The sequence below is a fragment of the Patiria miniata genome, unplaced genomic scaffold (assembly GCF_015706575.1).
Source record: "Patiria miniata isolate m_02_andy unplaced genomic scaffold, ASM1570657v1 HiC_scaffold_23, whole genome shotgun sequence".
NCBI classification, from domain to species: Eukaryota; Metazoa; Echinodermata; class Asteroidea; order Valvatida; family Asterinidae; genus Patiria; species Patiria miniata.
This window is the reverse complement of record NW_024037062.1, coordinates 8,307,243-8,335,191: the sequence shown is the minus strand read 5'-3', so window position 1 is coordinate 8,335,191 and position 27,949 is coordinate 8,307,243. Positions and strand designations below refer to the sequence as shown.

The window sequence follows — 27,949 nt, the reverse complement described above, 5'->3', positions numbered from 1 at the left end:
TGTAGAGTTTAAAATCCACTTGTAAATGTAATCAGCCAGATTGTCCGCCACTGTTTATTTTTGATATGACTCAAAGTTATTCCAGTCATCTTAATCAGTTGGTGATAAAAAAAAGTTATTTTTGAAGCGCATGAAAATTGTCTGAGCCCCAGGCTCAACCGGGCTCTTTATCGCGAGTCTGAGAGGAAGGGTGCCTGGCTAATTATTGATCGGAAAATTTCGTCACCTCGTTTCGTTGGCGGGTTGGTCGTGACGTCATCCACATATCGGCGTAAATGGGGCGGCCATGTTTGTTTGACAAGCACACGGCGGTTGCGCAGGTTGCCGGTACGGAAGGAAGTCAGAATTTTCGCCTCCAGAAATTCACCGTAATTACAGTCTTAGAATTACTGAGAGACAGATAAAACTATTCCTTAGGATACCCTTAACATTTTAGAATGTCCAGTCCGACAGATAAGGGGCACGCGAAGGAGCTGGACCAGTGGATTGAGCAGCTTAACGAGTGCAAACAGTTGCAGGAAAATCAAGTGAAGCAACTGTGCGAAAAGGTAGGTCGATGGTCGATGAAGCATGGCAGTTTAAAACTTCAACACAACCCCTGTGTACCGCCAATAATTCGACCGTTCTCTGTTTACTTGTGTTTTCATATATATTACATTTTCTTTTTAAATAGTGTGGAAATATATTTTTAAATATTTGTTTGTCAAGATTGTGTTTGATCATCAGATTTTTGTCATAATAATTTTGATTCAAAATCAAATTTGCATGAACGGGAATGATTTGATTGCCAAGTCAAGTCAATAATGTCAGTGTCAATTTTTTTTTAACATTACGTTACATGATTATAATTTATGTGTAGTGCATATAAGGGTTATCAAATCATGGTTATTTGTCATACATGTCATATAGGCCTGTATTCATGGTTTTAAACATCTTGCCTGATTTTCATGAATTTTTAGTCGTGTTAATGTCATCGACGTTCAATTGTTCCTTCGTTAATTTTAATTTTTTTTATGTTTATTGTGAATAAAAAGAAAAGTGTCAGATAAATCTGTATTCATGACTAGGCTGTAGGGCCTACATCTTTTTATATTTTATTTAACCTTGTTATATAGTTTTTATGTGATGTATGGAGTAATTGCAGTATACCCCGCCACTCGGAAATACACCCCAAAAATCACCGGCTACGAGGTTGGAATCACTGCAAAAGAAACAATTCAAGTCCATTGCCAGCTATGCGGATACTGAGTGGGGGTCCATTATTTGAGAACGAAGCAACACAAAATGAATGGGAGTTGCTGAAAAAAATTCTAATCTAAGTCCAAACCAACCACCCTGTTGGCGGCTACGAGGCTATGGAGTGGGAGTCCCCTTGAATATGCTTGAGAACGAAGCAACACAAAAGGAATGGGAGTTGCTGAAATTTTTTTAAGTCCAAACCAACTACCCTGTTGGCAGCTACGCGGTCACGAAGTGGGAGTGCAATGGAGCATGACGCATAGTACATACAAGTAGCGCTGAGAATGTTTATTGAGGTCAATCAGCCGTGACCTCGTAGCCGGCTACGAGGTGGATAGATCGAGTGGCGGGGTATTCTGCAATTGTGCCTGATGTATATTAGTTTGTCAAATTTGTAAGCAATTTTGGTCATGTTGGTGTTTTCCCCTTTAAAATTTCTTCATTTGAAAGGCCTAATACTAAATAGTAATAACACGCTCTGTATACTCTCTGTCTGAGTCATGTGTGAACTCCCTGTTTGCTATTTTCAGGGTTTTCAACACTATGCAACATTTGTAATGTTGCTCACAGTCACATCGTGACTTTGGGCGTGATCTCTGCACTTACAAATGTCGCCCACTGACGGTCATGATGGGGTACGATATTTCGATCATGTTGTGAGCATGTGCAATGACAATGTCAACTTCTTGGGTGAAAGTCGTGAATTAATGAGCATTTGCACACGTGTGCATGTGCAGTCATTTACGATCGCAATATTCTTGCATATCGATCATGGAGCAGTTTATGAAGAAGTGAAGCATGTCAACCTGCATGTATACTGTCATTACTGTGTACACCAAATCGTAGCTAAGACTAGTCTCAACTTTCCCCAACAAAATGCCGCATTTCATGAAAAATCCCTGAGTAGTGCAACAATCAAAGAGAGACGAACATACATAATGTAACACTCATCAAAATTGGGCGATTTGGCAAAAAATATGGGAAAGACCTCTCGACTATGCAATTAGGAAAATGCTGTCGTAATACATCATGTGACCATTTTTAACCAATAAGAAGTTTGGTAGCCAGGGGAAGCCCTTATCGATGCATTGTTCTTTTGGCCAGTATAACGTCACGTAATGAGCAGCTCTGTTTGCCAGTTGCCCTATTCGCATAATTTATGTCCTTGAATTCTGATAATAGCAATGTTTGATCGTACCCTGGCTGCATGGCATACATGGGTTTATGGCTTCTGACTAGCGCCCTTTGAAAAAAGACACGGACAAGACATTGATAGCTCAGTTGGTAGAGCACTGGAACAGCAATCCATCATGTCCATAGGTCGCAGGTTCAAGCCCCGTTCCAGTCAATTTCATTGTTCAAGTTTAAAATGCGCCTAGTAAGTTTCCCTTTCTGAGAATTCTCTTTTTTTTTCTTGTCCGTTCTTCAGGCTAGGGAGATTTTATCCAAAGAGTCCAACGTCCAAGAAGTGAAATGCCCAGTCACGGTGTGCGGCGATGTCCACGGTCAGTTCCACGACCTGATGGAGCTGTTCAGAATTGGGGGCAAGTCTCCCGACACAAACTACCTCTTCATGGGTGACTACGTGGATCGTGGGTACTACTCGGTAGAAACAGTGTCGTTATTAGTGTCATTAAAGGTGAGTGCTGGCTGTGGTACACTTGGCAGGATTCCCCATAGTCATTGAAAAATCCTAGAATTTAAAGGTTATTTACAACATTTGCAAACATCAAAAACAAATACTACCAAATTATTATGAAATGCCTTACTTGACTGTACATGTAAGTGAATAACAGTCTCGGGCATCCTGTGAAATCATGGCACCTGGTCTGCTGCCATTTTCAAGAAAAGTTGAGTTTTGGTATCAATTTCCAATGGTCAGCCAACGATCAGTTGGAAGAAAACTGTTTTTTTTTATATAGCGCCCCCAATTTACCATATTTAGTCAGTGCACATTTTGTTTGCAATTGGTTACACATCCGTGAACGGGCGCAAGCCAGTTAGTCTGGTTCCCTGACCTGTCAGTCCCTGACAACTGTAAAATTAGTCTGTTTCATCTGAAGTGGGGTCACGGAACCAGACTACAAGAACAACTCCCCCCCCCCCCCCCCCCCCCCCAGCATCTATGAACACAGAATTTCAAACAGTTCGGTGTGACAATATTTGCGGTAAAATACTAACCCCCCAAATCCATCCATTTCTGAAAATTACAGCAAAAGCAAATGTTTAATATTACATGTACCTTCAAAGCTATCATGGAATGTCATGGAATTTGTAATTTTGAAAGGAGTCTAGTCATGGAAAGTCAGTATTTCAAGAAATAGTCATGGAATCCTGCACAATATGATGATACTTAATATTTGGCTATGTCAGTCTTCGTTGTAGCCGCGTCCTTCGCAATTCAGCATACCAGCTGCGAGTAAGGATGATTAGCCTCCCAAATTATTATTATTATTATTATAAACTGGAAGGCTGAAAGGGAGTTGCGTCCCTTGCCTCAGCGTGATGACTGGCCAGTGTATTGTAAATAGGCCCCCAAGATGCCCAAAAAACAGCATAGGAATTGGTCATGGATAGCCCTAACTTTGTCCTGAAATAGTCATGGAAAAGTTATTGTGCTGAATGTGAAATAGTCTAAGGGCTAGACTTTGTTCTGGTTTATAATACGTGATAACCCGCCACCGCGATAACCTGCTGCCACGAGAGGGCATTATCACGACCAACCAATATCACCCACGAACCCGTCAGGAACAGCGTCTAGGGAAATTGGTAAAATATCCCCCCACCCCACCCCCCGAAAAGTGGGAGAAACTAATGCGCATGCGCTACTTCTGCAGGCAATTACGGTCCATGTTCAGTCCCACGCACCCTACACACCACAAAAGAGCTGACCACAGTCCTTCTGATTTGAAAATCACAGGTGTGTGGAAAAACGCACACCTGGAGTTTCCTAGGCGTGTGATTTTTCAAGGCGTGTGATTTTTCTTGGCGTGTGATTCTGTGGTCCAAGCTGGGACTGAACAATCTGGTACTCTTTTCCAAAATATTCACCTTGATTTACAATAAAGCCATATTCTCTTCACCGACCTACTTTATTTTCACAAATTTTGAAGTATAATTGTGCCGTAAATGTATGCCGAGGTGTGCGGTACGGAGGGATTCAGGCGTGCGATTATTCGCACTTCTCAGGAAGCATTTAGGCATGTGATGGCGTGGGGGTGTGATCGCACGCCTCAAAACAGAAGGACTGTGACCAGTGAAGTTGCACAAAAGCTGCATCTGTTAGACTACTGGAAGAAATTTAATAGTTTAGTTTGGAACTACAATGAAATGTTTTGAATGGGCGGTGCATACATGTATATTAGGCCAAATAGGTGCGCGCGCGCATAACAAAACCATTGCTGATTGGCCCAGGCTAGACGTTGTTGCGGACGGGTTCGTGGGTGATGTTGGTTGGTCGTAATAACGTCCTCCCGCGGCGGCAGGTTATCTCGTATCAAACCATAACAATGTCTAGCCCCTACACTAAATGTGGAAGAGAAGGGAAAAAAAACGAACAGACTAACCGAAAGCAAAATCCCCCAAAAATGCTAAGACTATTGTTCCAATCTTTTTTTGCCAGGTGCGATTTCCGGAACGCATCACCATCTTGCGAGGGAACCACGAGAGTCGGCAGATCACGCAGGTCTACGGCTTCTACGACGAGTGCCTACGCAAGTACGGCAACCCCAACGTCTGGAAGTACTTCACCGATCTCTTTGACTACCTTCCCCTGACCGCGCTGGTGGACGGACAGGTAAGATTTGACGATGACCAGTTGTAGGGCTGCACATATGTTGAATAATTTAACATTCAATTATTCCAACTTAGATTTGAGCGAAAATACTCAAATTCTAAATTTCGAAGTGCATGTTAAACATGTGGGCAGCTTAACTCAAACTCCCTGGCACGATTTACTAGGAACCGTACCCATCCTGGCAAATTCCAACACCATGTGGGAAACTGCACACTTATATTTCTGACTTTGATTCTGGAGGTGCGCCAACCCAATGTAAGAGACTGTCAGTTTAGGGATACTGTACCCATCCAGACAGATTCCAACAAAACATGCCGTTGGGGTTCGATGGGTTGAGTTCTGTTAGGGTTAACCCTAACCCTTGAGCACTTTTGCTAGAAAGTATCCTGAATCCGCCAAAATCTGCCTATTGTGTCATGCACAAAAAAAATTGGTGTGGGTAACTGCTCAGTATGGAGGTATCCTGAATCCATCAAAATCGCACCGTATTGCTAGGCTTACAATCCTGAATCCATAACCCCCCCTCCCCCTGTGTTCAATATGGAGGTATCCTGAAGCCGCCAAAATACTCCAACTCAAAGGTATGGATTTTGATGGATTCAGGTACGTTAGGGTTGACAGTGTTAATATAAAAATCAGTATAATTTTGATATTCTCTGTACTCAAATACAAACATTTGATATGAATACATATTTAACCATTTAAAAACAAGTAAGTCAACCTTGGAGGAAGTTGTGTGATATAATGTTGTTATCGTTAAGGAAGTAAAATTGATATATGAATTTCAATTCCTCCTCTGAAAGTCACAGAAATTTATTTTCATATGTTCTGAAGGAAATGTGGAACAATCTGATAATCTGCATGTAGATTTTAATTTTGTTCCCCTTAAATTCCTCTATAATCTACAAGTATATGTAATCTGTAGTACATCTTCTAAGTTTTTCATATTTTTTTTAATTGGCACAGATATTTTGTCTTCACGGTGGTCTGTCTCCCTCTATTGACACCCTGGACCACATTCGTGCATTGGATCGCCTTCAAGAAGTCCCTCATGAGGTTAGTCTTGTCGTTAAAAAAAAAAAAAAAAATCTTAGTAAAAAGACTTGCAGTTTCCCAAAATGCCCATCGGTACCAAAAACCTTGTTTATTTTCGTTAATTTTTTTTTTCAAAGTTCAGTTCTGGTAGGAAATTGTAGGTTTAAGGTTTAAAATTCCATTTGTAGTGAGATGTCTCAGCTACAAGCCAGTTCGGTATCTCGATGAAGAAGTCCATGTCAAAGGCCATTTGGTTTGAAATGGAAGCATCTTGTAACCGCGATGTCTCGGGAACGTGACATTCTGCTCGTAATTAAGGCAAGCGTCACGCGAGCTTCTCCTTGTGCGTTCATGCGCCTCCATTGAGCGTTCGATTGTCCTGAATGACCCATGACCCATATCATTGCGCACACATGCGAAGTTGCAACTACCGAACTGGCCGATTGTGAAAATGCAACAGCGCCCTCTGCCGTGTCAAATTTCACGGAGCTGTTTAGTGGAAATGTTTGCCAAGCAGTTTTAGGAGCTCAGCAAGAAACGGCTAGGAACTAGTTAACAAGCAGTGCACATTGCATGTCATTTTGCCTGGTAACCCGTTTTCGCTAAGCGAATATTTTCATTATAAGATGGAATTTTGCGTCGGGGTGATATAAATCAAATTAGGTCTTGCCCTTCACCGACGTTTTTTTTAACACAGTATACTCAGTGTGTTACCTCCCGAGTGAAAGTTGGAAAAAATCACTCGGGTGGGACTCGAACCCACGACCTCCTGCTTTCCAGTGCAGATGTCTTACCACTCGACCACCGAGCTAACGGGATCGGTTGGCCGGTTCGAATCTGATGTACATAGCAGCGGGTACCGCATAAACTATTTTAAGATGGAATTTTGCGTCGGGGTGATATAAATCAAATTAGGTTTTGCCCTTCACCGATGTTTTTTTAACACTGTTTACTCAGTGTGAATATTTTCATGTTTAGTGAGTTTCTGATCTCGATCGTCGCATTGATTTATTTTGTTTTTCTTCCCCGCAGGGTCCCATGTGTGACCTGCTTTGGTCCGACCCCGATGACCGCGGTGGCTGGGGTATCTCCCCCCGTGGTGCGGGCTACACCTTCGGCCAGGATATATCGGAGAACTTCAACCACATGAACGGACTGACTCTCATATCCAGAGCCCATCAACTCGTCATGGAGGTAATTTCTAGGCAGATCAGTGGTCGTGCTTGTGTTCATAGGCAAGACACTTTACTACAATTGTCCATCCAGGAGTAAAAAAATGGGTACCTGTGTTGTTAGTTTGGTAATGTGCCTAAGACAAAATGAAGTTGAGAAAAATACATTTGACACGGAAACATGGTGCTTATGTTATTGGGCAAGACACTTTACTACAATTGTCTCTCTCCACCCAGGAGTATAAATGGCACTCATTGTCCAAAATTGACAGAGAACATGGTGCTTGTGTTCTTAGGCTAGAAACGTTTCTACAATTGCCTCTTTCCACCCAGGAGTATAAATGGCACACATTGTCCAAAATTGACAGAGAACATGGTGTTTGTGTTCTTAGGCAAGACACTTTACAACAATTGCCAATCTCCATCCAGCAGACCTGTCTTGTCTGCTAAAACTGACAATGTCATCATGGTTTCATTAACATACAATGAGCATTCACTTCCTCTAAAATGCAGAAGTTACTATCTGATGGTTGTCAAAAATAAACAGTAACAAAAAAAAGTATTGGGTTACAATTGCTAGTCAAATAAATAAATTGTACACATAAATACAATTATTCCACTTGAGAATAGTTAATGATTCAATTTATTGGTTTTGTTTTTCCTTGCAGGGTTACAACTGGTGTCACGATCGTAATGTAGTCACTATTTTCAGCGCCCCCAACTACTGCTACCGATGCGGCAATCAAGCGGCCATCATGGAACTAGACGATGCACTAAAATATTCCTTGTAAGTTGTGTCTTCAGTTTGGCCCCGCCCCCAGAAGGAGAGAACTGCAATCTCTTCTCATTGCTTACACAAAGACTTCTCCCTACCCCCATGGGCGTCAATCAGTTGGGAGGAGGAGGGGGGGGGGGGGGGGCGGAGGGAGAACAAGTTTCCCCCCCCCCCACTTTTTAAAGTGGGGTGGATATATAGTTTGCCCCCCCTCACACTTTTTTTTGTCCCCGAATAAAAATTGTAGACTACATATGATTCTATAGCTCAGAATAGCTGATTCAATGACTCTCAACTTGAAAATGATGTTTAAATGACGATCATATGCTCGTAAAATTTGGTTAAAGTGGTCAGAAATTGAATCAGATCGCACCACAGAGCGTCTGTCTAGAATCCAAAAACTTTCGGGGCCCTTAAGCGGGCCCCGAACCCCACGCCGTCAGGGCTTCGCACTTCACACTCGCATTAGTCCTGATCAGGCCATATGTCTACCCCACTTTTGAAATGCAATCGACGCCCTTGCCTTTCCCTCCCCCCCCCCATTGAGTGACTTGAGTAGTGTTCGAACCTTAGACCACATGATGACATCCTTCTCTATTCTAACAATTTCCGTTTTTCTTTGTCCACAGTTTACAGTTTGACCCCGCCCCCAGAAGGGGAGAACCGCATGTAACCCGGCGTACCCCCGACTACTTCCTGTAAAATAGAAGCGTGCGTTGTGAGTGCTCTCTGTGTGTAAGTATTGCGTCAACATAAACGCAAAAAAAAAAATTTAAAATCCCGCAACTTCAATTGATGTGTAATGTACGTATGCAGATAACCACACGTCAATCCAGTGAGTGTATACATGCTGTGTCAGCGACTCGCAAGCTTTGGATAGCTACGTTTGTCAAATTATTGGGTTTTTAAGTTGGCAAGACGAGGTTGTTGACGAAAAGACTATTTGTTAAAAAAATGACTGTGCTACGTGACCAATTATTCGCGATGTACGCTAATTTTTGGAAAACGTTCCCCTCCCAAAAAAACAGCCTAAAAGTAATTTCGGTAAAAGTAGTCTAGAAAAAAAACATCCTTACTTGATTCTTTCTATTGGAAATTGTTAGTAAGAACAGTATAATACAACTTGACGCATCTTTTACATTCGCAACAACTTAATCTTTAAAACATTTCACAAAATTCAGTTAATAGAATACGGAAATAAATTGTTTTTGTACCAACTTCTTGATAAAAGCAAGTCGTCGAGCTAAATGTACTGAAAATTTAACATCAAATGTATAAAGTAAGACATTTGCAGGACCTATGTAGAGTTACGCGCACGTGAGCTTACTCAAACTATAAACAAAAATATATACCTCTATCTATACAAAGTCCTTGTCCCTAAAGTTTTGTAATACACGTAAATGAACGTACATGTAGTTTACTACGTCTTCTCATTTGTATGTGTGACGATGTAGCATGAAGAAATTGTTTGTGTACCTAGAGTAACGGGGTTGTGGGGGGGGGATGTTAGTATCTTAAAACTGGGCGGAGTTAATTGGAAAATACAACATGTACTTCTAGAAATCATCTATGTTTTTAATATCGCAGTAGACAACATGTTTTACATCATTTTGGGGGTTAAGAATGCGAATTTCATTTGAACTCCTTATAAAAAAATTATTTAAATTCATTTCAAAAATCCTTTTCAATAGTTGTGGCATTCTTGTATGTGTGTGTGTTGTTTTGCAATGGCAAGTTTGTTGAATTGACCCATTGAGTGTGAACTTTATTTTGGGAAAGATGTACGGTTCGCAGGCCCGTTTATATTGTGAATAAACAATGGGCTTATTTTCATTTAATTACATTTCAACATGTGTCTCAGTTGTTTGGGTGTTGTTGCTTTTTTTAATTATAAAAAAAAACGCTTGAGATTTATATTTCATTGATTGTTAACTTAATTCTAGTTCATACTCGGGCGAATGCGAACGCAAATGCGTACCCGACAAGTGTTCGCGCTGCAAATTTGGCAAATTTTGCAGCGAATATTTCCTTTTGTCACATTCGTGGGAAGTTTGAACCAGTTTTTCACATGAGTAATAATTTTGCCCTGAAGTGCTAAAACTAGACTTCACGGCGTAAAAATGTGTAGAAAGTTTGTGTAAAAAATAGCAAGTAGTTTAACCCAACTCACTGTAACTCTGCCAAAATGCACATACCTGATTTGGTAGGGTTTTGAAGGGTTTTGAAGGGTTCCGCTCTGTAGGCTTACTTGTTTCAACGTTTAGCTGCCTTTTGGGTTATGGTTCGTAGGAGCGGTTTCACAAATGCGCAGCAAGCGCAAGTAAATGTAACAAAAATGCGACAAAAGTGAAATCGGTTTAATAGACTGCTGTATGCAAATGGCTAACATTTTCATTCGTAAACAGTCCGTTTAGACTTAATTAAATGGAAATATGAAGGTTCTTAGTTAGTGGTGGTACTTCTTAATTTAAACATTCCTGACGCATAAAGTGTTGGGTTTCACAGAACATACGTAGATGTGCACTTGTGAAAATAAATTTTAAAAACAATTTGGCAAAACTGTTAAAATATACTAACTACTGTATTAAAAGTAATGTTTTATAGTGCAAGCAGTTTTAGACACTTCCCGTTATTTTGTTGGGGTTAAGGGATTCTAATAATTCCTTTCTTTGATAGTTTGTCATCGTAGCGGTCAGAAAAAAATATGACACATCGGTCCATTTTTTTTTTACGTATTGGCTACATTGTCATTAAATACTTTATCTGTGTCTAAGAGTAAAATCAGTTTGGTGGCTTGTTTATTTTGACCCAGAAATATTGTAGTCGAGTCCAACATACATGTACTTGTACTGATAAGTCCCAAACGAGGAAATCGCAAGTCCGTGCACAAGTCCGGTTACAAGTACACAGGGGATGACCAATAACAAAGGAATGCCTTTGTCAAAGCTCATTTGAATAGGTTGCGACTTGACTTGGGACTGCAGGACTTGTGATTGTCTGTGATGGTCTTGCGAGGCCTTGTGATGGCTTATGATGGATTCAACTACAACACTTTTAATCCGTGATAGTTTATCTAAGTAAATGCTTCAGTTTACTTTGTCATTGTGTAATTTTTTTGTTCATCTAGACTAAGTTCCAATGTTTTATTAATGTACTGTATTTCTCATTCTCTTACATATGGAGATACACGCACATCATGGAGCTATATTAAATTACTAGAGCGCTAACTCCTCATTCCCCTGTGGAGATACTTTGAGGCCGATCTGAGCGCAGGCATTTTGAATTCATGTGCGTGTTTGTAGAACATAATCAAATAAGATGGAAAGAATTTCGAATAGTGTACTCGAAATGCAACGTGCGAGTTCAACATACGCGAGTACAACGTAAGTGCGTTTTCTACGAGTAATGACGGCAACAATCATCTGCAGCACATACGCGCACGTGTTTGCGTTGTTTGTGCTGAGCACAATGAAATGCTCATTTACTGATCGTGCGTTTAGGCTTTGAGCATATCGGCTTCGGTATAGAATACAATCGTAGATATGCAAATAGCCATACTAAAGCCGCACTAAATTTGGGGGTTCCCCATAGGTTAGTGCACAAACATGGATGCTTCACTTTGTACAGCGAATTTGCGTTCTAGTTATTTAATATAGCTCTATGATGTTTGTTCATTAGAAAAACACTTTATCAATTGAAAAAGGTTTTGTACTAGTCCTTTTCTCACAATAAATATGTGACAAAAGTTTCAAAAATAGAAATACATGTAGTAGTTTTCTCACAAGTTTTGTTATTACATACATGTACATGATAAGCTGTTATTTTTAAAGTATACACTTTATCTCTGACCAATGTGTTAAATGTGTTTCCCATTAAAAACATATTTTTTTCAGCACTGGACCATTGTTTAACCAGTAGATCCATCGAAGTATCTCGCATTGCATGATTGCATATTAAGATATCCTTTTGTAGCCACATTTATACATGTATTCTTCTTGTTCATATATCCACCATCTATGTTAACGCGTCAATTGATCTTTCTTTTCGAGCTGGTCTCACCTATTGTTTTAATTTTTAGACAGATAATTCACAAAATGTACCCATAACATTAACGTTTTAACTTTATAGAACCGTAAACAAGAGGTGGATGCCTCCCCCAATAAAAAAAATACCTTACCGTAATAATCTTAAAGTGATAACAATGTTTGTAAAACGTATGCTATAGGAATTTCAAGTGTAACGTCAGTAACCTTATGGTTTAATTTATCAATTTCTTTACTCTTTTTTTTTAGTTTATGTTCGTTTGACATCATTTTGCAGCCAAATAATGTTAGATCCCCTAAAATGTGATACTATTGTACAGAGCCATTCTATGGAGTAAATAATTGTAATTGTTTAGGGAGTATTTCTTGATAGGGCAAATTTAAATCGAAGTCAAGTTTGTGTGGAAAAACTGTCTTTTGTAATTCTGTGAGCGGAGTTCAACGGTTGGCTTGTTAAATACTTTAAGGTGGAAACAATGATTAAGCATTGTAACTGATACCAAAAATATGTATTTTACCGCACTCCGGATGTTTTACCCGAAAATCGCTCCTCAAATTTGCAAATAAAAGTTGTATTTATGGGATGGTAATTGTTCCTGTAACAGTAGTTTGTAAAACACTATAAACTGTGATGAAGTATGTTTTAATGGCTGTCATGATGAACCACCTACAATACTTGTGTTTTTTTTTTTAATTATTATTTTGTTTGTTTTAATCACCTAATAAAATGTGTTGAATTTATGAACGTTTCCGTATTCAGTTTCCTTTTGTGTCATTTTGTTGTTTGTGTTTGAAGCTGCCGTCTTTAAGTTTGCGTTGTTTACTTACAAGTTCAGAGTCAATACATTATACAAAATAATGATCAAATTATTGCCAATAAGATTTTCCAAGCAAACATTATTTTAGTTCTTTTTGATAAATGGGGCCGAGTATTCATGACAATTGTACATTCAATATTCTATAGTCTAACCGCTAATGACAAATTTTGATTATTGAGAGATACTCACAAGTTGAAGAAAAAAGAAGAAGTCAAATTTGTCTAAGTTTGTATCCTGTTTTCGTTTGATTTGGTGAAATTATGCTCCCCCAACAGAACCGTAGCCCCGCCCCCAATCCTGTCGCATATCGGCGCGGCGTAAATAGCGCCACCAAGACTAGGTACCGCCTCTAATGAAATCCCAATAATACACATCCATTATGTCAAAACTGCAGCGATGTTCGGCGGAACCCGACTATCCTCGATCTCTTTTCACGGCCCTTCGCTGCCGAACTGACCATCTGCCGATTTTGCGGCTTAAAAATCCGTCGTCATCTTCGACTAGACGGAACCAAGAATCATGACCATGAACGAAAAAGTGATAATGAAGGGTACCCTGAAGGGTCACAGTGGATGGGTGACCCAAATCGCTACCACTCCGGCGTTTCCGGACATTATTTTGTCTTCATCCAGAGGTAATTGGTTTTGCATTGAAAACTATAACTCTGCGACCCCAACGCTTTCCCTATGCCGGCCGGGATGACTGTTTGTATTGGGTAGTTCAGACTTAGACTTAGATGGGAAATTTGAAGGGGTTTCATCGTTTTAAAGGGACGGAAATAATGTTGCAACCTGACACCACTCTTTTCTTCATACGAAGTGGCTATCGTTACGGCAGCCGTTGTTTGGCGCCCTCAACGATACTTTTTTGATACGCACGCAGGTATATAATTATTTGTTTCCCCACGATTTAGCGAGCAGTGCGACAGCTCAGTCGATAGAGGGTAGGATTTTGCACTGCGAGGTTGCGGGTTCGCATCTCAGTTTTGCACTCGAACTTTTTTCCTTTTCTAACCTGAGGCTTTGGAGGATTTTTTTAAAAAGGGAAATAAAGTCCAAATTTCATAACGTTCAAATTCACTTTTTTTCCTTCTAATTATATATTTTCTTCTCATGTTTTTATGAAAGTTGCAGTACTACCGTAACGATAGAAAATGGGAAATGCGTTACGGCTGCCGTAACGATAGCCACTGCGTTCTTCATAATCACAGGCCTATATCATTTCAATAAAGTCATGATTTATTGGAAAAATGATGATTGATATTAAGACGCGAGTCTGGGCATGCTGGGACTGAGAATGGTAAAGCCTGAGAATGAGAAACATTTACAATTTTGTCAGGATGCAACATTCTTTCCTTTAAATTTTGGTCATATTGTCATGATTGTGGGAAAATAGTAGCCCCATAAATGTGGCCCATTTACTGGATTAGGCATGACTAGGCCTACCTCCGTAAATAAAGGCCACACTTGGAACAAGTAACGGTAACGGAATCGCACTCGACATGCACGAGATACGGGGACCATCGAATGAACGCTGGGCATAAACAGGGCTCGATTTACCCGGGTGCACGCATGCACCAGTGCATGTAGATTTTTGCTTGTGCACGTAGCTTTTTTTATTGAGCATGCACGACGTGCATGTAACTTTTTTAGCCACCAAAATACTCATTTCATGCATATATTTACTATTTACAAATGAGTGAGAATAATTATAAAGTTTGTTGAATACTTGACCAGATAGTGTACAAACGTGTTATTTCTTTTATATATCCATAAATTATTCCTCGCAGCAGATTCAGAGAACGCGGTAAAATTTGGAGATCCGACGTCCTGCAACCTCCTCCGATCATGCATGTGATTTACCACGTGATACATGCTGCGGATAATTTGGTATCGCACTGACGCTCCGGGCATTCCTTATGTCCGGATCATAAGTGTGATTCCAAATTATTAGCTGCGTTTATCACGTGGTCTCGTTATTGGCCAATCGGACGCCGCCTATCATATGCGCCACATGAAGCGGACGGGTAGCTCGGAGCGCTCCGATAATTTTGCACGCAAATGACCCTGGGTACTTGTGTCATGTCACTTAAAATATCGACGGCAAATTTCGTCGAAATTACACATACTGAACACGCGGGAAGGCAAATTTAGCTTTCTATGTGAGTACCTAACATATGTACGAAATTATGTATGGCGGATCAATTTCGCAATGTTCGAAATGTCACAACAGCGTGGCGTTGTATACAACGCAACGTTCACGGGTGTACTGTCTGTAGAAAGTTCGATAAATCAAAGAGAAAGAATGCCTTCAGAGAAGCAGACGGGTGTAAGTCAATTATGGTGCATGTGGGTTTTTCTTGGTGCATGTAGGTTTTTTGGTCTACATGCAACAGTGCATGCCACTTTTTTTTTGTAAATCGAGCCCTGGGCATGAAGACCACATCGCAATTCAAACACCAGTCGGAAATTTAACGTGTTCACGATCGCGAGGGGAGCTCTTGGAATTGAACGGGACATTTCACTTTTCATCCGGATTGTAAGTAAACTTCAGTACAACCATCTTAATTATCGATGTCTACTTGTACCTCAGGTGGCGTATCTACTAATTTGGAGGCTGAGGGTGAAATCTGATATTTTTGTTGGGCAATGTTGGGTTTTTGGGTCAGTGACAGAATTGTGTTGCTCGGCATATAACCATTAGCTTGGACCCCACTATCGCCAGACCATGTCCGAATGTTAAAAAGGCGATAAGTTGGGTCCAAGTTACTCGGACTAAGGTTTTACTAGCTTCTTAACATATCTCAGACAAACTGCCTAAAACTGTGCTCTCAAAGTTCTGCATTTTGTACCATGGGACCCAACTGGAAAAAAAAATAAAAGATTTTTCTTGGTAATCCGGCCAAAAACAAAAATAATGTATTGAGTCTTAGAGTCACCCCCTCAACCTCTTTCCCATTTGTGCGGGGTGCTGAAGACTCATAAAGTAACCCTGTCTGGTTTTTATCCCTGGGTACAGTTCAACTGTTCTGGATTCGGCTACCCAAACCAGATACATCTATTTTTAGGTGGAAAAAAAAGCCTCATCACTGAATGAAGTGTCCGAATTGTTAGTTTTATTTTGGCAGCGTAAATGTAGCCGAAGCCGACTAAATGAAACGATAGTTTGCTGGCTAAACACTGAACATGCACAGTGACTTTTTTGGGACTTAAAAAATTTTAACGGTGAAAAATCTTAGTCTGGTTCTGCGCCAATATTGTCATTGTGAATTTGTGTTCACGAGATGGGAATCAGACCATTTTACAATTTTGGACCTTATTTCCCTTTAAAAAAAAATCTTCCAGAGCCAGGAATCACAAAAAGAAAATGTAATACTCTGTAATTAAATGTTGGAGTCAAATTAAAATAATAAAAGAAGAGTATTCTTAATTTTTTGGGATGAACATTGTTTTTCTCAAAATGTCGCTATGGCTGTTCTCCCACCATGAGTTGAACGCTCTATCCACTAGGCCACAGGCCTTGCACATCCGATGGTGGTAATTTAATAACTTTTATAACCCTTACCCTACTAGACCCTCCAACGCATGCCAATATGTGCCTCAAGAAAATCTCCTATGTTTTTTGCATGGCCCTCCAATATCTGCCATGTCATTTCAAGGGTAACTGGACAGGCACTCCAATACATGCCACAGAGAACAATGAGAGTCCTCTGATAACAAAGTGAGTGCCCCCAGCTGGTCAGTATCAGGCACCCTCCAGGGCCTCCAACTCCTGCCAATTGGAGCCTTCACTGTTAAGACAAACTATCTGCCAATAAACTGCAGCTGGAGGGCATTGGCATAACCAACTGACATGCAGTAAACTACCCTCAGAGAGTAAGGGTTAATGTAGAGGGCATTGTACAACCTACCTTGCAAAATAGCGTTAACTTAAATTTAGCTGGCGCTGGCTAAATATACACTTCCTTTTATTTGCAGAACCACAAAGTCACAAAAGAGAACGTCTTTTTAAATTTTTTTATTTTAGACAAGTCCGTGATCATGTGGAAGCTGACTCGCGACGAGAACAACTACGGCGTGCCCACCAAACGTCTGAAGGGCCACAGTCACTTCGTCTCGGACATCGTGATGTCGTCCGACGGACAGTTCGCTCTCTCCTGCTCGTGGGACAAGACGCTTCGCCTGTGGGATCTCGGAACGTAAGTGGCCCGTAGACACTTAGCACAAGTATCCCCTACCACTAAACGGTTACCAAAGAAAAAAGAGAAAAAGTCGAGAGGGACATCTGGAACAGATTCTTGAATGCATTACTGACAAGTGTGTACATGCTGTGTGTCCAACGCACAGAGCTCTCGTGAGCAGCGGAGGTGTCATTTTCTGTTCATACAAGAAGCCCATAACCCAATCCCAAAGTTGGCGGAGGGATTCTTCTATTTTCTCGACTTTTTTTTTTATCAGATTTTTCAGGAGCCTTGCCCATTGAGGCGTTCCCAAAACTGCGTTCCCGTGCGGTTTGCGGGGCTGTAATGGGCATATAGCAAACCCCCTCGGATCATTGTACTGCAGGGCCTGTCCTACCTTTGTGGACAGACCCAGTGAAAAATGACCCACAAAACGCAACAAATAATTGTCACGCAAAGTGAAGACCAACACGAGTCTAACATTACGTTGTGTGTCAAAAACACTTAGCTCCGGTCGACAGTAACGCACAAACATACTCAACGTAGTAAAAAAAAGAAGTAAAGTCTGTCGCAAGCTAATATGGCCAATCAGGCCCATGTTTATATCTTCTTTCAGTGGCACGAAAAGGTTGCGAATATTTCTATTCCCCCTGGATGGGATGCCAGTCCATCACAGTTTACTCCCCAGCTAATGCCGGTACCCATTTATACTCCTGTGTGGAGAGAGGCAGATGGGGCTAAATTGGCTTGCCAAAGACCACAGCGTATGACCAGCAGCTGGATTCGAACCCCTGACCCTCTGATCATGAGTCACAAACCCTAACCACAAGGCAACACCTATTTTTGCTGATACAAAATTGGGTCCATAGGAGCCATAACCCTTTCTACATAGCTATGTAGATTTTGTTCGAAACAAATAAAAAGAAAAAAACCCCAAAAAACAAAACAACAGTTACTCCTAACTGTATTAGTGGCATTTACAGCCTTCTTGGAAGCCACTTTGAAAACAATTTTAATCTTATTTGTATATTTGTTGGATATTTACAGGGGGAAATCGACACGGACCTTCGTCGGTCACACCAAGGACGTACTGAGCGTGGCGTTCTCCCAGGACAACCGACAAATCGTCTCCGGCTCCAGGGACAAGACCATCAAGCTGTGGAACACCCTGGGAGTTTGCAAGTACACCATTCAGGTAAATATTTTGCTGAGCGAAAAAGACATTTACCGGCCGAAATAGCATGGGGTGTGTATTGCTTGTAACTGGTTCTCTGCCAAATTGGCTGAGAACATGTTTTTGCTCAGCTGTGTTATTCTGCTTGCCAATTAACCCTAACCTTCCCAAATCCTCCAAAATGCTTTTTTTGCAGAATGGAGGATTTTGCAGGACTGAGGCTACGTGGCAAAAGTATGTTGCTAATTTCAGAGGATGCTCCGTGTCAAGGTCTTGGGCCGGACCTTGTGTTGTTTATGCTCCGCCGTGCATAAATTTAGTCCTTGATTATACTTGACATCCTCCGCACTGCTCCAGGATGTCACTGCCTCTGCCTCAGCCTATTGACAGTCATAGCCGGAGGATTTTGCAGGATTGAGGCAGTGGTCACCCCTCCGAGGACCACATTCTAGAAATCAGATTTGCAGGAGCCTTGCCCATTGAGGCGTTCCCAAAACTGCGTTCCCGTGCGGTTTGCGGGGCTGTAATGGGCATATAGCAAACCCCCACGGATCATTGTACTGCAGGGTCTGTCCCAAATTCGTGGACAGACCCGGTGAAAAATGACCCACAAAATAAGAACTGAACAACTGTCATGCAACGTGAAGTCTTAAATGAGTGTAACATTACCTTGTGTCTAAAATACTAAGCTCCGGTCGACAGTAACACACAAACAAGTCTGTCACGAGCCAATGCAGCCTATCAGGCCAGCGTTTATCTCCGCTTTCAGTGGCATGAAACGACTGAGAATGTTTCTATTCCCCCTGGGTGGGATGCCAGTCCATCGCAGGTTGCTCCCCAGCTAGATGCCAGTACCCATTTATACTCCTGGGTGGAGAGAGGCAAGTGGAGGTGAAGTGGCTTGCCCAAGGACACAACACATGGCCAGCAGCTGGATTCGAACCCCTGACCCTCTGATCACGATTCACAAACCCTAACCACTGGCCACGCTCCCCACATACATGAACTCGTCAAAGCTAACGTCGTCGTCTTTTTTCTTAACAGGATGACTCCCATAAAGACTGGGTGTCCTGCGTTCGTTTCTCCCCCAACCAAGTCAATCCGATCATCGTCTCTGCAAGCAGCGACAAGGTTGTCAAGGTACGGACTAAAAACAACTCATTTTTACAAAACCCACAAAAGTTTGTAAATTCCTGCATAGTAAGTTTGTCCTATCCATTGTAGTGGATGACGAATTTAAGTTAATGTGGTTAATTAAGAGATCTGGCATGCAAACGGATATGGGAACTCGTACGATTAGCTATCCCCATGGTATTCTGGCTAGAAACCCTGCTAAACGCAGCAACATGCAACACTCGTCAAAATGACAAGCCCGCCCAGTGCAGCAAGATCCATCAGGTCAGAAGAAATCTCAAGGCCAAACTGCCTCAGAGTCTGTGGTCACCAAATGCAGCAGGATACAACTGTGGCATGGATCAATGGGACTAGCTCTCATTGTTTCAGAACTGGCTATTTATGCACTGGTGTTGATGGCTCAATGCAGCAAGGTCCCACAGACTTGCATGGTGTTGTGTCTGGCAGGGTTAGGGTTAAAGAGGTTGTGGAATGCTCGAAGACATTTCCGTCATTTTTCGGGTATATGTAGCCTAAGGTGTGATGAAATAAAAACGACTATTTGTTTCTGTCGTAAAATGAGTACAAAAGGTACTTTTGAGAGCTGCTTTTCAAGTCCTGTCATGCCTGTTTCGACCCGAACGTGCAATTTGTGTAAAAGTCGTCGTTGCGGGCAGCACACAAAACACAGTAAATCGTGACGTAATAAACAGGACTCCCGATGCAGAGTAGCATAAACGAGTCCTGTTTATTACGTCACGATTTACTGTGTTTTGTTTGCTGCCCGCAACGACGACTTTTACACAAATTGCACGTTCGGGTCGAAACAGGACCTGAAAAATAGCTCTCAAAAGTACCCTTTGTACTCATTTCATGACAGAAACAATAGTCGTTTTTATTTCATCACACCTTAGGCTACATATACCCAAAAAATGACGGAAATGTCTTCGGGCATTCCACAACCTCTTTAAAGCTTCCTATCTGGTGCTATCTTTTAGAAGCACAAGTAAACAACACGTTGATGCCCTATCCGGTGCAGTATTACTTTTCTCATGCCATTACCCTCTTATAGAGAAAATACCCTGACCTTTCAATTTGTAACCTTTTGGGGGGGGGGGGGGGGGGAGAGGGGTTGCTTGTCTGTCTTTCTTTTTTGGGGGGGGGGGCTCGTAGTTTGTTTTGGTTTCGAGTCTTAGAGTCACCTCCTCTTGCCAGTATTGTGCAGCGTGGGGTGCTAAATGGCTCGTAAAGTCAAGCTCGTCTGGTTTTATTCTCTGGCCACATCAACTGTTCTGGACCCGGACACCCAAACCAGATACATCCAATTTTGCTCTTACACCTAGCGCTTTCAACATAACAATCCAAGTGCTTACCAGGGAATAGACTCGAGGAGGGTTCTTAAAATGTTTACCATACTCTACAGAAGATTGCTTAGTCCTAAGTCCTAAGGTTATGTTTGCTAGAACCGTGCCAAACGTAGCAACATGCCAACACTTGACTAAGTGACAAGCCTGCCAAATGTAGTGAGATCCATCAGGGGAAAAATCTCAAGGCCACACTGCCTCAGAGTCGGTGGTCACGGCACGCAGCAGGATACAACTGTGGCATTGTTCAATGGGACTAAGCTCTCATTGTTTCAGAGCTGGCCATTCATGCACTGGTGTTGGAAACAGAATGCATCAATGAGCTCCAGTTCTTTTCCACCTGTTGCACTGTGTTGCATCTGGCAGGATTTTTAACCCTAACCGCCCTGAATCCTCCAAAATCCTTTTTGCAAATTGGAGGACTTTGCAGGATTGAGGTTACATGGCAAAAGTGTGTTGCTGATTTCGGAGTATGCACTGTGTCAAGGTCTTGGGCCGGACCTTGTGGTGTTTATGCTCAGCCGTGCATAAATTTAGCCCTTGATTATACTTGACATCCTCCGCACTGCTCCAGGATGTCACTGCCTCTGCCTCAGCCTATTGACAGTCATAGCCGGAGGATTTTGCAGGATTCAGGCAGTGGTCACCCCTCCATGGACCATATTCAAGAAATAACGGAGGAATTTGCAGGATTGAGGCTATATGCTATTTTTCCATGAGGCCAATTGGAGGATTTTGCAGGATTGAGGCTACATCCTAGCAAAAAGGCCTAGGGAGTTAGGGTTAAGAGAACTATGAAGAATGGGTGCTAACTCTGGGGCAAACGTTGTCAAGCAAAAGGATAAATTAGGAGTGTTAAATGCATTTTTAGTTTGCTACTTTTGGTTATTTTGCAGGTGTGGAATCTGACCAATTGCCGACTGAAGACCAACCACTACGGACACACTGGCTTCCTGAACTGTGTCACGGTGTCTCCTGATGGTTCTCTGTGTGCATCTGGAGGAAGGGTAAGGCCTGCCCCACAAAATTACAAACAAGAAAACAAAAAACCCCGAAAACACAGATACGTGCACACATACTGGAATTTGTATCTTTGTGGAGCCATTTCTTTGTTCTCGTGTGCTAAAATTTCAGAGTGTGAAAATCTAGTTTCAAAATGCTCCTATTTTAACCAGAATTAATTTCCCTTACATAAAACACTTCAATTTGCGCCGGATCAAGACACCTTGAAAATTCCTAGTTTTTGAGTAAAATCCATATATCTATTTCGTGATAACCTTGTGGAGACGTATTCACCTATAGAAATTAACCTGTGGAGACGTATTGAATCTTTTGTTCCCTATTATACTCATGTCTCCATAAGGTAGTGGACCTTCTCTTCAAGCATGCAAATTTTCCTTGGATCCGCTGATTTCCTCGTTTTTTTACTTCTCATGAAATGCCATTGCAAATTGAAAAATACTGTACAAAGTCTTGTGTGGTTTGGAGTTTCCTCGTTTTTCCCTAAATTGCCAGTTGCATGCCTGCCTATTGTCTTCCTACTGTTTATACACTTACTTCCTGGGAAGAACAGACATTGGTTTTGTGCACGATTTCCACTTGTGCAACTTCAACCAGTCGTGAACCCTATTGTCCTCTATTGTTCGAGGTCAACTATTGAATGCGTAATCATAAAAATACACTGTTGGATTTGTTTCGAGTGCACAGGCCGAAAAAATTTTAAAAACTAAAAATCTTTTTTTCCCCCTCATATCATTTGTTTGTGGTGGAATTTTGGGTTTGCGGAGACAGGAACAAGTCAGACATGAAAGCAGAAAACTTTGTCAATGATATTAGTGTGAAATCCTTTGGGAACAAAGCCAAACTCATCCCTAACCCACCTCTATCCTCCAACATCCTCATTGCGGTTTGGGAGGATTGAGGATGAATGGTGTATGAAAAACATGAGGATTTTGGAGGATTGAGGATGAACGGTGTTTTAGCACATGAGGATTTTGGAGGATTGAGGATGAATGGTATTTTAGCACATGAGGATTTTGGAGGATTGAGGATGAATGGTGTTTGAAGCACATGAGGATTTGGAGGATTGAGGATGAATGGTGTTTTAGCACATTGGGATTTTGGAGGATTGAGGATGAATGGTGTTTGAAGAAGAGCAATATTTGGTAGGATTGAGGATGAATGCATTTTTAGAGGCAGGACTGTCTTGAGTCGCTGGGTATCCTTCATTTGAACATAACTGCACAATTTTGGAGGGTTTTGTTGGATTGAGGATGTTTCCTGGCAAAAAGGCCCTGGGGGTTAGGGTTAAGGTATCCATATTTCTTATTTGATACCAGTTTAAGTATGTACATGTATTCTCTACATTGCTATGCAGGACGGCCAGGCCATGCTGTGGGACTTGAACGAGGGCAAGCATCTATACACACTGGATGGAGCGGACGAGATCAACGCACTGTGCTTCAGCCCTAACCGCTACTGGCTATGCGCTGCTACGGGACCCTCTATCAAGATCTGGGTGAGTCACACATCACTGATGTTTTGTACTTACATGGACTGGCAGTGAGGGCAATAGTGCATGTTTAGGTACCCTGCAGGACTGTGGGTGACCACACGATGGCCCTTTTCCTGGGGTTAAAAATGAGGGAAATGGGACTCTTTTGGTCACGGATCTGGGAACAGTCTTGTCAAATGTTGTCCCAGTCGCGTCACTGTTGGTTTACAGTCTTGTCGCATTTTGTCGCTGTCGTTTTACAGTCTCGTCATTTTCTTGTCACAACTTGTCACAGTCTTGTCGTTTTCTTGTCACAATGTTGTCACCGTCTTGTCACATTCTTGTCATAGTCTTGTCATAGTCTTGTCGATGTTGTTTAACAGTCTTGTCATTTCCTTGCAACAGTCTTGTATCAGTCTTGTCACGTCTTGTCACATCATGCTGCTTGTCTGTTTTTTTTTGGGGGGGGGTATTCTTTTTTGGGTGTGTTTCGAGTCTTAGAGTCACCTCCTCTTGCCAGTATTGTGCAGCGTGGGGTGCTAAATGGCTCGTAAAGTCGAACTCGTCTGGTTTTATTCTCTGGCCACATCAACTGTTCTGGACCCGGACACCCAAACCAGATACATTGTACATCCAATTTTTCTCTTACATTTAGGGCTTTCAATATGACATTAATGGCAATCTTGTCACAGTCTTACAAGTCTTGTCACAGTCTAGCTAGTCTTGTACCATCATGTTACAGTCTTGTCACGTCTTGTCACAGCTTCCGTCTTCATGTCTCAGTCTTGTCACAGCTTGTCAGTTTCTTAAAGCTTCTCAAAGTTTTGTTACAGTGTAGCTAGTCTTGTCACACCATGTCTCAGTCTTGTCACTTCTTGTCACATCTTGTCACTGCTTCTCGAAGTCTTGTCACAGTCTAGCTAGTCATGTCACTGTCTTGTTACAGTCTTGTCACATTCTTCTCAATGTCTTGTCACATCTTGTCTCAGCCTTGTCACTTCTTGTCACAGTCTAGCAGTCTTGTCACGTCATGTCTCAGTCTTGTAACTTCTTGTCACATCTTGTCACAGCTTCTCAAAGTTTTGTCACAGTCTTGTGACAGTCTAGTCACATCTTGTCTCAGTCTTGTCACATCTTGTCGCAGTCTTCTCAATGTCTTGTCACATCTTGTCTCAGCCTTGTCACATCTTGTCACAGTCTAGCAGTCTTGTCACATCATGTCTCAGTCTTGTAACTTCTTGTCACATCTTGTCACATCTTGTCACAGCTTCTCAAAGTTTTGTCACAGTCTTGTCTCAGTCTAGTCACATCTTGTCTCAGTCTTGTCACATCTTGTCGCAATCTTGTCACCCCGGTTCATAGTCTTCTCAAATCTCAAAGTCTTGTCACACTCTAGCCAGTCTTGTCACATCGTGTCTGAGCAGTCTTGTCACAGACCTGACACAATCTTGTCATTTTTGTTTTTGTAGGATTTGGAAGAGAAGTGCATCGTGGACGAACTGAAACTGGAGGTGATCAACCCCAACTCCAAGTCCCCCCAACTGAGCTGTCTGTGCATGGCCTGGTCGGCCGACGGCCAAACGCTCTTCGCCGGCTACACTGACAACATCATCCGCGTCTGGCAGGTCTACCAACTCAAGCAGTAGAGCGCCCCCTACATGTTTGAATCGTGACCGCATCGCACCACCTGTGGCATGACAAACTTTATGTTTTCGCAGTCAAAGATTATGGATCAGATAATTTGGAATAAAAAGTGTTTTCTTTCAAAATTACTCATGTTTCACAGTTTACTATACTCTAGGTGTCTGGTGACTATTCTATAATATGGTATCTCTATTGTACTTAATCTGATACTGAGTGCTACTCATGTTCTGGGGCCATACCTGCTGGAACATGGATACTTGTTTCCTGTCCAGTGCGATACCGTGTACAGACTCAACTTATCAATGATCCGGGGCCAGTATAATGAGGCATCTGGACTAAGGCCTTGACCATGGATATTCCTTAGGGATGCATGGAATATGGAATTCTTAAATATTTCTTCACACAAATATTTTAAAATGTGTACCATTATTTAGCTTAAAATGTGAAATTCAGTCCATCACACTATTAAAAAACCCATATCTTCTGTAATCTTTGACTGTGAATATTGCAAAATTACAACGCAAATCAACTGGCCAGAAAAAAAAATTAACATCTTTCTAAACTTCAGGATGTTTTAGAATTCGTCTGACGGCTGTGTAAAAGCGAATGCCAAACATTGAAAGATTGTATAAAAATGCAAAAAAAGTATCTTGGATTTTCCAAGAATAAAAAAAAATATGAAACCTAGAAAAGAGTGTTGTGTTTCTCTTTGTGTTGCTTCTTTTTACTTGTGTTCGTTCTTTTTTCCCACGGCGGGTGTGAAACTTGAGCTACTTACATGAATGTTGGTTGGTTGGTGGGTGGGTGGACAGTTTACTCGGCCACATATTGTATTCATGCAACTCGAGTATTACAGCTTTGCTTCTGAAAGCCGGTTTTGATAACACTAATGCACGTGCGTCTAAATTTTTCTTTTTCATATTTTGCCCAAGAAAAATTGAGAAGACAAAGCATCAAGATAATAAAACGGGGACCGTAAGCCTTTTTTAAATGAAATGTTACATAAATTGGCCGGTAAAAATTCAGGGATTACCTTACATTTTTTTTTAGTAATTCATATTGAATTGATATGAAAATTGAATTAAAAAGAATTGCAGGAAAAGTGTTATTAATGCAGGAATATTAATACACCACGTCAGTAAAATTAATGATAAAATTGAGCCAAGTCAAACATACGGTAGATGTACGTTTCTTTATTTTGTTCACACTTTGAAATTGGTGGTTATATGTTTATATGAATTAACATTCCTTAATTTTTTTTTCCAAAATATATCAAAATGCCATTGACCTATCTATTACAGTTGTCCATACACCGAAATACTAAATTACAAATAAACACTATCGAAATATTGAAAGTGGAAAGCAAAGTGACTAGCCTCTTTCTCAAGCCGTTTTTTGGAGCTATTTTTTTTTTTTTTTTTTACTAAAGCCTTCCCATCCCATGCCATTATTGGCTTGTGTGAGAGGCTAAACAATACGTATGGCATCTACTATTTACTTACGAAAAGACAAATTAGAAAAGAAAGAAATATACACCAAGACTTCGGGAAAATGTGCAAATGTGTGCGTTTAGCATTGACCACATTGTGGGGAACCTTTCAGGCAAATTTTGATCAAGTTGTGGGGACTTTTCTACTGTTTTGTCCCCACAAAAACTATCGCTCGCCTGTATGGTGCTCCCCACAATTTATGGAACAAGTATGTGAGTTGTAAGTACATGAGACAACACACATGATGATGAATATTGTTGAGCTTTGGAATGGTGACAGTTCATGACTTGTGCATAACATTGGAATATTACGATGTATGTAAAATATACATAGTTCTTATGGGTGCTTCTGTAATATGCATTTGCAAACATACAAGAACAAAACTACCAAATTATTATGAAATAATTGACTGCAAGTGAATAATATAAGTCTCAAGCATCCTGTGAAATCATGGCACCTGGTGTGCTGTCACTTTCAAGAAAAGTGGAATTTTGGTATCAATTTCCAAAGATGGTTGGCCGACCATTGTCGGAAAACAACTGACTTTTTTTTCCAATTACTGCCCCCAATTTTCCAAATTTAGATTTTCCACACTTTGTTTCCAATCGGTTACATATCAGTGGACCGGTGCAAGCCAGCTAGTCTGGTTCCCTGACCTGACAATTCCCTGACGACGTCTATTAGCTCCATTTCGTCGGAAGTAGGGTCAGGAAACCAGACTACAAAAAACATTTTTTTGTGGTTTTTCTAGCATCTACAAACACAATACCTTTAAAATAGGTTAATGTAACAATATAGTTACCCTAAATCCATCCATTTCTGAAAATTACAGCCAAACCAAATGTCCTATAGTACCTTCTTTTACTAGAAAAACGCTAGTTGAGGGTATGGTAGCCATGCCAGGACAAACACAATTAATTGTATTTTAAATCATTTTTATGACATCAGAAAAATTTAAAAGCAAAAAAAAAAAAAATCATTGCATTGCACATTTTTTTGTCCACATCACAAAGTGTATCATGTGCCCAACGTTTTTAATGACAGCAAAATTTGTGAACATGTAAATAATATTGAATTTGTGATGCTGTAAAAAAAAAAAAAAATTAATCAGGACAGTGCACATGTCCCTCTAAGGATACCATACATCTAGTTTTTGGTGTCGCCATTATTGTGTGGCCCGTCTTTGACATCTATGTCTTCGAACAAAAATGTATTTTTATTTTACTAACATCTTTTTTTTTTTTACATTTTTTTTTTTACATCAGCTCCGTGCACGAACAAGAGAGGCGTTTTTGACCACTTTTGAAAGTCCTGTGAAAAAGGACACACCCAGTGTGCGTACTGGTTCGAGCGGGTATGGCGTAAAATTCGCAACACTAATTGCATTCTGAACATGCACAAAGCAACATTGTCTTCGCGTGAGTGTCAGGCGTCGTCAGCAATGCGTTCAGATGTCTCTCCCAGTGGTCTCCCCCAACTCTCCCTTTCTTACCGTTGAGGGGGTACTTGTGCACGGAGCCCATGGACTAAAACTAAGGCCAAAAAAAAAAAAAATTCGGTCTCTGGTCTGACCAAAGTTCCGGAATTGACGCGGGGACGCGGCTTCTTTTTT

At 41.2% G+C, this 27,949-nt stretch overlaps 2 protein-coding genes across 2 annotated transcripts; both read left to right on the top strand.

The window, feature by feature from the left end:
• The first annotated feature begins 270 nt into the window (after window positions 1–270).
• On the top strand, window positions 271–12,801 carry LOC119731179 (serine/threonine-protein phosphatase 2A catalytic subunit beta isoform). The gene is made up of 7 exons (XM_038204247.1): window positions 271–548; window positions 2,669–2,878; window positions 4,862–5,035; window positions 6,002–6,091; window positions 7,103–7,264; window positions 7,911–8,029; window positions 8,647–12,801. Exons 1-7 carry the CDS (start codon window positions 438–440, stop codon window positions 8,717–8,719), a joined length of 939 nt encoding a protein of 312 aa, XP_038060175.1. The 5' UTR covers window positions 271–437; the 3' UTR covers window positions 8,720–12,801.
• Window positions 12,802–13,286: 485 nt separating this feature from the next.
• LOC119731178 (guanine nucleotide-binding protein subunit beta-2-like 1) lies at window positions 13,287–25,539 on the top strand. Its single transcript, XM_038204246.1, has 7 exons — window positions 13,287–13,512; window positions 16,905–17,076; window positions 18,106–18,253; window positions 19,277–19,372; window positions 21,606–21,716; window positions 23,087–23,227; window positions 24,673–25,539. Exons 1-7 carry the CDS (start codon window positions 13,398–13,400, stop codon window positions 24,847–24,849), a joined length of 960 nt encoding a protein of 319 aa, XP_038060174.1. The 5' UTR covers window positions 13,287–13,397; the 3' UTR covers window positions 24,850–25,539.
• The last annotated feature ends 2,410 nt before the right edge of the window (window positions 25,540–27,949 follow it).